Source organism: Artemia sp. Qi Xiang Cuo, chromosome 10 (genome assembly GCF_049724085.1).
Source record: "Artemia sp. Qi Xiang Cuo chromosome 10, ASM4972408v1, whole genome shotgun sequence".
NCBI classification, from domain to species: Eukaryota; Metazoa; Arthropoda; class Branchiopoda; order Anostraca; family Artemiidae; genus Artemia; species Artemia sp. Qi Xiang Cuo.
This window is the reverse complement of record NC_142803.1, coordinates 28,558,971-28,569,729: the sequence shown is the minus strand read 5'-3', so window position 1 is coordinate 28,569,729 and position 10,759 is coordinate 28,558,971. Positions and strand designations below refer to the sequence as shown.

The window sequence follows — 10,759 nt, the reverse complement described above, 5'->3', positions numbered from 1 at the left end:
AATTTTTATCGCTACATAAGCAATACTTTTCAAAAGCCAATTCTTCTTCATTTTGCTCAATAGGCTATCATATCCCCATATAAAATAGGTATTTCTTTATTAACTTCGACTTTGTCCATACCCAAATACTTTTCAAAAGACATTATTCTATCATTTCCGTCATAGGGCTGTCAAATCATCACTTATAATAGATATTACTTTATCAATTTTGACTCCATGCATATCTCCAATACTAAGCAATACTTTTCAAAAGACATTATTCTATTATTTCCCTCAGAGGGCTGTCATATTATCACTTAGAATAGATATTAATTTTGACGTTATGCATACCTCAATAGCAAGCAATACTTTTCAAAAGACATTATTCTATCATTTGCCTTGTAGGGCTGTCATATGATCACTTAGAATAGATATTATTTTATTAATTTCGACTTTATGTATATCCCAAGACTAAGCAATACTTTTCAAAAGACATCATTCTATCATTTCCCTAATAGGGAAGTCATACCTTCACTTAGAATAGATATTGCTTTATTAATTTTGACTATATGTCTACATTCATAGTAAGCAATTATTTTCAAAAGATATTATTCTATCATGTCTCTCATAGGGCTGTCATATCATCACTTACAACATATTCTACTTTACAAGTTTCGACTTTATGCATACCCTCAATACTAAGCAATACTTTTGAAAAGAAATTATTTTTTCATTTCCCATCATTGAGCTGTCATATCACCACTTAGAATAGATATTACTATCTTAATTTCAACTTTATGCAAACCTCAATACTAAGCAATACTTTTCAAGACATTATTCTATCATTTCCCTCATAGGGCTGTCATATCATCACTTAGAATAGACATTACTCGATTAATATCGACTTTATTCATACTCCAATACTTGGCAATACTTTTCAATAGACATTATTCTACGATTTCCTTCATTGGACTGTCATATCATTACTTAGAATAGATATTGCCCTATCTAGTTTGATATTGGGCGTACTCTAATACAAAACAATATTCTTCAAAGACAATAATTTACGATGTCTAACTTAAAACTACTCTGTCATTACATATTACCATTAATTCCTAAATAAGTTCGATTTTATGTAATTACCAGTCCAAACTAATACTTTTCAAAGTGCATTGTTCTATCTTTTCTCTTATAGTGCTGTCAAATCATCACTTAGAATAGATATTACTTGATTAACTTCGACTTTTTACATATCCCCAATACTAACCAATACTTTTCAAAAGACATTATTCTATCATTATCCATATAGGGATGTCACATCATCACTTAGAATAGATATTACTTTATTTATTTCAACTTTATGCATACCCCAATACTAAGCATTACAAAAAACATTATTCTATTATTTCCCTTATAGAACTGTCACATCATATCTTAGAATTCAGAGTTCATGGTATAAAGACCCGTTTTGGATTCAAACCTTTCATTAATTGGCAAACGATTATATCAATGTACACGAAAAAATAGCATTCTCCTGCATTGTAAACAAACCAGAATGGCAAGTTTAATTTTTTCATGAATTAATTAATAAAAAGTTTCCGAAAAATAAGTTTTTCAAAGAAAAGTAAAGGACATTTTAAACTTGGGCTCAGAAGATACAAATACCTGTTAAGATCGAAACTCAAAACGACCAGAAAATACTAATAAAGAATAAATGAAACCCAAAACGAACAGAAATTTTAAAAAAATCATAGCAAAAAACATACAGCAAGTAATAATATAAATGAACAAATAGTTCTTAAAGCAATTAATGCTCAGGTTGAATATGAAAATTGAGCTGAAAAAAAAATTCCTATTGAAGTATAAATGGAACTTAAAACGAACAGAAATTAAATAAACAATAAATGCAAACAAACATACAATAGATATTAATGTAAATTAATAAATAAATCTTAAAACGAGTAAAACTTAAATTGAATATGCAAATCAAGCGTGAAACAAACAAAAATCACTACAAATAAGAGTTTGGGTATGACCTCCTTCTCTCACTGTAAAAGTCTAAAACCTACTGCGTCATTGGCGCTTTACTGAAAACCAATTTTACGACCAACCTACTGCGTCATTGGCGCTTTACTGAAAACCAATTTTACGACAAATATTTTTTTTTGTAGTTAATATTGAAAATAAACATTAAAATTATAGTAACATTTTGAACTGATGTGCTTTGAGCAATTAATATCATTATACATCAAATATTAGGTTTAATTTATTAGTTCCTTCTAAAGTTGTTCAAGACGAATATAGTTTCACTACAAACAAGTGTCTGGATACTGACTCCTTTGTTAACTGTAAATAAAAACCAAAATCCTACTGCGTCATTGGCGCTTGGCTGGAACGAATGATATTACAAATATTTTTTTTCCAGTTCTTACAGCATTGAAAATAAAACTAAAATTACAGTGAAATAAATTCTTGAACTTATGGATGTTTCAACAATTAATATTATCATCATATATTACATCAAATATTGAATTTGATTATACTTTCCAAGACTTTTCAAGACGCATATAGTTTTCAGTAAAGCACCAATGACGCAGCAGGTTTTAGACTTTTACAGCGAGAGAAGAGGGTGATACCCAAACTCTTGTTTGTAGTGATTGTTGTTCGTTTCAAGCTTAATTTGCATATTCAATTTAAGTTTCACTCGTTTTAAGATTTATTTATCAATTTACTTTAATATCTATTGTATGTTTGTTTGCATTGATTGTTTATTTAATTTCTTTTCGTTTTAACTTTCATTTATACTTCAATAGGAAAGTATATTTGTTCGTTTTAAGCTTGACTTTCATATTCAACCTAAGCATTGCTCGCTTTAAGCTCTATTTATTCATTTATATTATTACTTTTTGTTTGTTTTTTGCTATGATAATTTATTTAATTTCTGTTTGTTTTGGGTTTCATTTGTTTTTTCATAATAGTTTCTGGTCGTTTTGAGTTTGAATTTTAACAGGTATTTGTATTTGCTGAGCTTAAGTTTAAAATGACCTTTACTTTTCTTTGAAAAACTTATTTTTGGAAAGTTTTTTTTAATTTTTTTTTTTTTTTATTGCAAAAGATTTCAAGTTTCTAAAAATTCCTTACTTCAAAAACAAACTTAAAAAAAAAAAAAAATGTTCATCAAAGTATCAAAACTGGTATTAAAGTAACAATATCAAAGTGAATAAATGGGTTTGTGTCAACCTTGGAGTATTATTATCTGATGTTTGAGCTATTTTTAACAAACTGGCTATCTCAAATTTTTATCAAATGGGTTTGGGGAAAAAAGGGCGTGGGGCACTAATTGGCCTTCGGTCTCTTTCGACTCTTTAAATGTGAACTAGAACTTTCTATTTTCAATCAAATGAGCCTTCTCTAAAGTTTATACGAGCATCCTTTCTATAAGAACCATATATATCCCCAGAGTATAACTGAAAACGCCTGTCCCTAGACCCTGGGGGGTTGTTTCGACCCCGGAGTCTTAATATCTGATGGTTGAAACATTTTTAACAAAAATTTCCCCTCAAATTTTCATCGGATGGGTTTATCCATCTTATAAACCCAAAGGCGTGGAGGGTGGGAGGGGCTAGTTGCCCTCCGATCTTTCTTCACTGTGAGAAAATGAACTAAAACTTTTTTATTTCCATTCAAATGAACCCTCTCTTAAGTTTATACGAGCATCCCTTTCATATAAACCACATACGGCCCCAGGACATAGCTTACAATGCCTCCCCCCAAGTCCTGAGGGGATGTGTTGACATCGGAGTTTTTGTTATCTGACCTATGAACTATTTTGAAAAAAATGGCTCTCTCAAAGTTCTTAAATGTTTTAACTTTTATAACTTTAATAAATCAAATAATATCAACATTTTGATTACTAAATATCAGTATATGCATATTAAACTGACAGTGCACATTCATTTGTATTTTTTCAGTAAAGTGCAAAATTTGTTCTGGCCTTGGGAAGGCATAGGGGTTTTTAGCCCAACTTATGTTAATTTCTGCTCGTTTTGAGTTTGACTCGGTTATTTATTGTAATTTTTGTTCGTTTTGGGTTTCATTAAATGTGGTTCAATACCGCTCTCTAGGGCTATAATGAAAGAAAGGTTGAGGTGGCTAGGGCACGTTGTGCGGATGAAGGATGACAGATTGCCGAAGATTGTTCTTTTCGGCCAACCATCTAGGGCTAAATGGAAAGCAGGTCGTCCCCGTCTGGAGTGGGAGGACGTCAAAAAGAAAGATTTAAAGGAAATGGGAACTTCGTGGGCGGGTGTAAAAAGGGAGGCTTTGAATAGATTGGGGTGGAGGAGGAGCGTTCGTAGCTGTGTTGGCCTCAGGTGGCTTGGTGCTGCGGTGAGTTGTTAGTAGTAGTAGTAGTAGTAGTTTGGGATTCATTTAATTATCGATGCTGATTTGTAGTAGTTTCACACTTGGTAGATTATTCAATTTAATGTTTGCTCATTTTTTGGTTAACGGGGTTCTTTACTTTTCTTTGAAAAACTTAGTTTGTGGAACAACTTTTTTTAATTAATTTCTGTTCGTTTTATATTGACATAGTCTTTTCAGGGAAAAAGAAAATAACACTTTAAATCTTTTCGTTTTTAAGACTTTATAGTTTGGCCTGCTATTTGTATGCCAGAGAATAATTTTCAGCAATTTTTAACAGCATACACCCTTTTAAAAATCTGGACACAGATAGTAGTGTTTAATTTAGTTTCATACCTCCTCTAGTTGACCTGAAATGGAACACTTGATACTATTCGCAAAAAATCTGTTTACTTTCTTTGATAGCTTGGATACAGTTACGCTATTTGGATTTGGTTAAATTTTAAGAGCAGAAGATGGCCCGAAAGTTTGAACATAATAACCTCAGTCGTTCTCAGGATACTGCTGATATGCCCTATTGGGAATTAGCATTAACACAGTGCATTTTGATTTAATCTTAGGCAACACTTAGTTTTTAAACATAATGGGTAAATGGGAGGGTAGGCATGGGAGGGGCATTATTTGCCCTCTAATCACTTTCGACTATTAAAAAGGGCATCAACCCTTTCTATTTTCAATCGAAACCAATCACTCTTGACTATTAAGAAGGGCACTAGACATTTCGATTTCTAATCGAAGGAGCCCTTTTTGAAACGACAACGCTTTCTATAAGGACCTTATATGCCCCCAGGACATAAATTACAACCCTTACTTTAAGGGCTGTTAGGTTGGTTGTCATCCTCTAAGACCTAATTTCCAAAACTTTCAACTACTTTAAACAAAATGGCTATCTCAAAATTTTGATTGTATGTGTTTGAGGACATGGTGGGCGTGAGAAGGGCGTTAGTCGCTCTCCAATCACTTTCAACTATTAAAAATGGCATTAGCACTTTCAATTTCCAATCAAATGAGCCCTCTTGAAGTTACTACGACAACAATTTCAATACTTACTTACTTACTTACTTGTACTTGTTGCACGTTCAAGGCGCATCCAGACTCATCGTGACGCCCAGCAGATGACGACATGTCTCTTTTCATAGGTTTCGCTCGAGGGTGGCAGGCTACACCATTTCCAGCCACTGGCGATCCCAGTGACGGCCGTATTTTCGGAATCCTCCGATTGGCTCCAGATAAGACTTAATTGTTGCTAGCCACGTCTTCTTTTGGCCTCCTGCCCTCTTCTTCCATGCCGGTAGTGGTAGACATTTGAGGCATTTTTGCTTATATTGTCATCTGGTCTGCGCATTGTGGGGCCAAAGCATCTCAGTCTCCTAAGCTTAACAATGTCAAAGACAAGTGGGCGATCCCCAAATCTTCTCCTTACTTCTTCATTCGAGATTTTGATCTCGAGATTCAAGATCTGAGAGGCGGATACCCAGGATATAGCGAAGGCATTTGTGGTTGAATATATTCAAGCTCAACGCTTCGGCTGCTTTAAGTGACTACGTTTCACATCTATAGAGGAGGACAGAGAGAACCATAGCTTCATACATTCGGAGCTTTGTGCTTAGCGATATCTCGCTCCGCTTCCAGAGATGCTTCCGTAATTGAAGGAAGCCAATCCAGGATGACGATATGCGGCTCCAGATTTCCTTGTGAAGATTCGCCGGTAGGTTTTACAATTGATCCAAGTTATTTAAACAACTGGACCTTCTCTATCTGATTACCATTTAGGGTCACAGGGGTTTCATCCATACCATCTGATCGCATGGACTTTGTTTTTGGTACGCTTATTTGGAGACCAGTCGAAAGTGCCTTGACTGCCACGTCATTTATCATAGCCTGGGCTTCTGCAACGGGTTCAGTAAGTATGTCCACATCGTCAGCTTAGTCAAGATCTGTGACAGAGAAGGACGGGCTCACTGCAACGCCTTTATAATTGTCCAGGACCCAGAGGATCCAATCGATGACGAAGTTGAACAAAGTTGGTGAAAGGACACAGCCTTGACGTACACCTTCCTCGATCAGGACCAGATCTGAAAGATCGCAATCGACTCTTACCCGGGCCTTTGTTCCTGCATAGTATACCTTGAGCACATTGATGATCTTCTCAGGCACACTGTCCTCTCTCATTGCCTCCCATATTGCATAACGATGGACCGAATCAAACGCGGTAATGAAGTCTTTGAAGATTTGGATTGTTTCCTGCTGGTGTTTAAACCCGTTGCAAGGATCTGTCACAGGCTAAAAATCTGGTCATAGCAACCCATACCCGGCCTGAATCCTGCTTGGTTGGGTCACGTTCGGCTGTTTCTGGTGTTTCTGAATCTATTTAAAAGTATGATTGCGAACAGCTTGGCAGCAATGGGGATAAGGGATATACCTCGGTAGTTTTTGCAGTCCATTCGGTCTCCTTTTTTGAAGATCGGGACAATTATTGAGGTCTTCCAGTCATCTGGGATGTATTCATTGTCCCAGCCTTCGGTTATCACGCTATGAAGTTCATCAACCGCCACCTCGGGAAGAGCTTTCTGTAACTCGGCAGGAATCCCATCTATTCCTGGTCTTTTATGGTTTTTCAAAACTTGGATCATCTTAGTTACTTCATCCCTGGAGGGTGGGTCCGTATATACATTTTCATAAGCCTGGTTGTGCGGGGGGTTCTGCGGCTCTGTAAGTGGTTTCCTTCAATTACTAATATCTCCTGGTCTCAATAGCTCTTGGAAATGAACTCGCCATCTTTCGATACGTTCCTCGCTGCTTGTGAGTATTTTCCCATCCTTCGCCTTAAGCGAGGGGATGGTAGTTTGCTTCTTCTTCCCAGTGCATTCTCCAAGTATCTGATAGAGTTTTCGTGTATCATTCCGTGATAAGGCTCTTTCCATATCACTGGCAACATTAGACCAGTAGGCTTTTTTGTCAGCTCTTGCTGATTTGTGACATTCTTGTCGTAGCATTTTGTATGTGGGGGACTTCTTGTTGGTCATTTCTTTTTTCTTGGCAGAGAGTTTGATTGTCTTTTCTGAGATCCATTTCTTGGTTTTATGCTTGACAAACCCAAGTATGTTTGCGGTAGCTTCATTGATGTGGTCCTTGAATTTGCTCCATTTCTTCTCAATCTTTATCTTGGGGCACTGGTCAGTCGGAATTTCCTCCTCGGTATCATCTTGAAGGACACCGAAGCGGTTTGAGAGTTCAAGGACAAATGCTCCTCGGTACTCATCTACTTTCAGCTTCGACACGTCTATTTTCTGGTTCGGCATAGTAGTCTTCCTTGAGCCAAGTCTGTACTTTAGTCTTGTATTCAGCAAGATGTGATCATATTTATTTTCTGATCCCATGTCCGCACCTCTTTTAACTCTTGAGTTCGCAACCATGGATTTATATTGTCGGGATACAAGGAGATAATCTATTTGGGCCTTTACTCTTCCATCGTGGGATTTCTATGTATACGTATAACACGGCTTGTACCTAAACCAGGTGTTAGCCACAGTGAGATTGTTCTGCATTGCGAACAGCAAAAGCCTGTTTCCGTTTGTGCACCTGTCTCCGAGGCTGTGCTTGCCGATCACATGTTCCGAGTTATTCAGCTTTCCGCCGATTCTGCCATTGAAGTCGCCTCCTATTAGGAGGATATCTTTCCAGGGAATCTTATCAATGATTGTCTGCAGGTCACTGTAAAACTGATCTTTTTGCTGTTGAGTGGCATCTCTTATTCGGGCGTAAACGCTAAGGACAGTCAGATTGTTCGTGCGACCTTTAGTTCTTGCCCATATGATTCTCTCAGACACAGGCTCATATTCGATGAGCCCAGTAACTGCTTTGGGGGACAACAGGATACCTACTCCTGCTCGGCCAGATCCATCTAATGGTCCTGAGTTATAAAAAGAGACCGCCTTCCCAGCCGAGGATTCAAGGGTCAAGATGTTACGTCCATTTAGTTTCGTCTCAGAAACGCACAGAAAATCAAGGTTATAAAGATAAAATTCATCAGCTACAAAAGCTTTTGTCAATGAACATTTAATCGAGCACAGGTTCCAGCAGCCGATATTCAGGCCTTGTCTTCTTGATAGGATGGTAGCTAGCATACTTTTCGACGAGAGCGCCATTCTCGTCTCATCGCATAATACCGGGGATGCCATAGCCAAAATTTTCATCATCATATTTGTTATCATCATTGAGCGTTTCTTGGGGATAAGGTACACCACAAGGTCCCCAGTCTTGCGGTCACCCAAAGCGCGTTGGCCACCACCTTGCTCGGCGTGAAGCTCAGTGATGTTTACACCCATTCACCACTTTGAGGTGCGCTAGCGGATTTCCTATGCTGCCTAGGGACGGAGAGTCAAGCCTTATTACCTGGATGCCCACCACCGCCGTGGAAATTTCCCGGCTTAGCTAGCCCTTTGCTCCCACCTACAATCAGCAATAGGCTTCAGAAGGGGCTTCAGAATCAGCATATAAGGCTTCAGAATCAGCATATAAGGTTCTCAATAAGAACCTTATATGTCCCCATGGCATAACTTACAACCCTTGCCCTGAGGGCTGGGGGGGGGTCATTCTCAAAGACCTAGTTTCCAGAACTTTCTACTACGTTGAACAAAATGGCTATCAGAAAATTTTAATTGGGTTTGTTTGGAGGAATGGTGGGCGTTAGTTACCCTCCAATCACTTTTGACTATTAGAAAGGGCCCTAGCCCTCTCAATCTCCAATTGAATGAGCCCCTTTTGAAGTTTTACGACAAATCTATCTATAAAAACCTTATATAGCCCCAGGACATAACTTACAACCTTTGCCCTGGGGGCTCTTGGGGGTTTGTCACCATTAAATACATAATTTCCAAACCTCTCAACTAAGTTGAACAAAATAGCTATATCAAAATTTTAATTGAATGTTTTTGGCGAAATTGTGGGCGTATTGTGGGCGTCCACTCACTTTCGACTATCAAAAAGGGCAATTTCAATTTCCAATCAAATGAGCCTTTTTGAAATTTTTACAACTTTCTATATAAACCTTATTTGCCCCCAGGGCATGACTTACAGCTTTTGCACTGTGGGCTCTGAGGGAGTTATCATCCTAAAAGACCTAATTTCCAGAACTTTCAACTACGTTGAACAAAATAGATATCTCAAAATTTTGATTGGATGTGTTTGGGAAAAAGGTTGGTTTGAAAGGGGCCAGTCACTATCCAATAAGTTTCAACTATTAAAAAAAGCACTAGCCCTTTCAATTTCCAATTAAATAGGCCCTTTTAAAGTTTATATGAAAACGTATCAGTTTTCTATAGTTTTCATAGTTTTCTATGAAAACTCCCCCCCTAGCCCTGAGGGCTAAGGGGGGAGGGGATTTCATCCTTAAAGACCTAATTTCCAAAACTTTCGACTACGTTGAATAAAATGGCTATCTAAAAATTTTGAATGGATGTGTTTGGGGAAATGGTGGACGTGAGAGGGGGGTTTGTTGCCCTCAAATAACTTTCGACTATTAAAAAGGGCACTAGCCCTTTGAATCTCAAATCAAATGAGCTCTTTTCCAAGTTTTTACGACAAAGATTTCAATAAAATCCTTATATGCCCCAAGGGAATAACTTATAACCCTTGCCCTGAAGAGCTTTGGGGGAGTGTCCTGCTCAAAGGTATAATTTCCTGAAATTTCAACGTCGTGGGAAAAATTGGTTACCTCAAAATTTTTACTGGATGTGTTTGGGGAAACCCGGGGAGTGGAAGAGGCGTTAGTTACCTTCCACTCACTTTTGACTATCGAAAATGCCCCGATCACTTTAAATGTCAAACGAAATGAACCCCTTTTGAACTTTCTACGACAATGGGATCTATAAAAACCGTATATTCCCCCAGGGAATAACTTAAAACCTTTTCCCGAAGACTTTGGGGGGTTGTCATTCTTGAATACATACTATCCAGAACTTAAAACTACGTTAAATAAAATGGCTATCTCAAAATTTTGATTGGATGGTTTTTGGGGAAATGGTGGGCGTGGAAGCGGTGTTAGTTGCCTTCCAATCACTTTCGACAGTTAAAAAGGTCACTAGCCATTTCAGTTTCCAATTGAATGACCCATTTTTGAAGTTTCTACGACAGCGCGTTCTATAAAAACCTTATATGCCCCATGGGCACAACTTATAACCCTTGCCCTGAGGACTGTGGGGGGTTTTTATCCTCAGAGGCCTAATTTCAGGAATTTTCAACTAAGTTGAACAAAATGGTTATCACAAAATTTTGATTGGATGTATTTGGGGAACGGCGGGCGTGAGAGGGGGGTTAGTTACCCTTCAATCACTTTTTACTCTTACAAAGCTCAGGT

At 37.6% G+C, this 10,759-nt stretch overlaps 1 protein-coding gene across 1 annotated transcript; it reads right to left on the bottom strand.

The window, feature by feature from the left end:
* Window positions 1-7,883: 7,883 nt before the first annotated feature.
* LOC148947635 (protein CFDP2-like) lies at window positions 7,884-8,729 on the bottom strand. Its single transcript, XM_089095964.1, has one exon. The coding sequence runs from the start codon at window positions 8,727-8,729 to the stop codon at window positions 7,884-7,886; it is 846 nt and encodes a 281-aa protein (XP_088952090.1).
* Window positions 8,730-10,759: the final 2,030 nt, after the last annotated feature.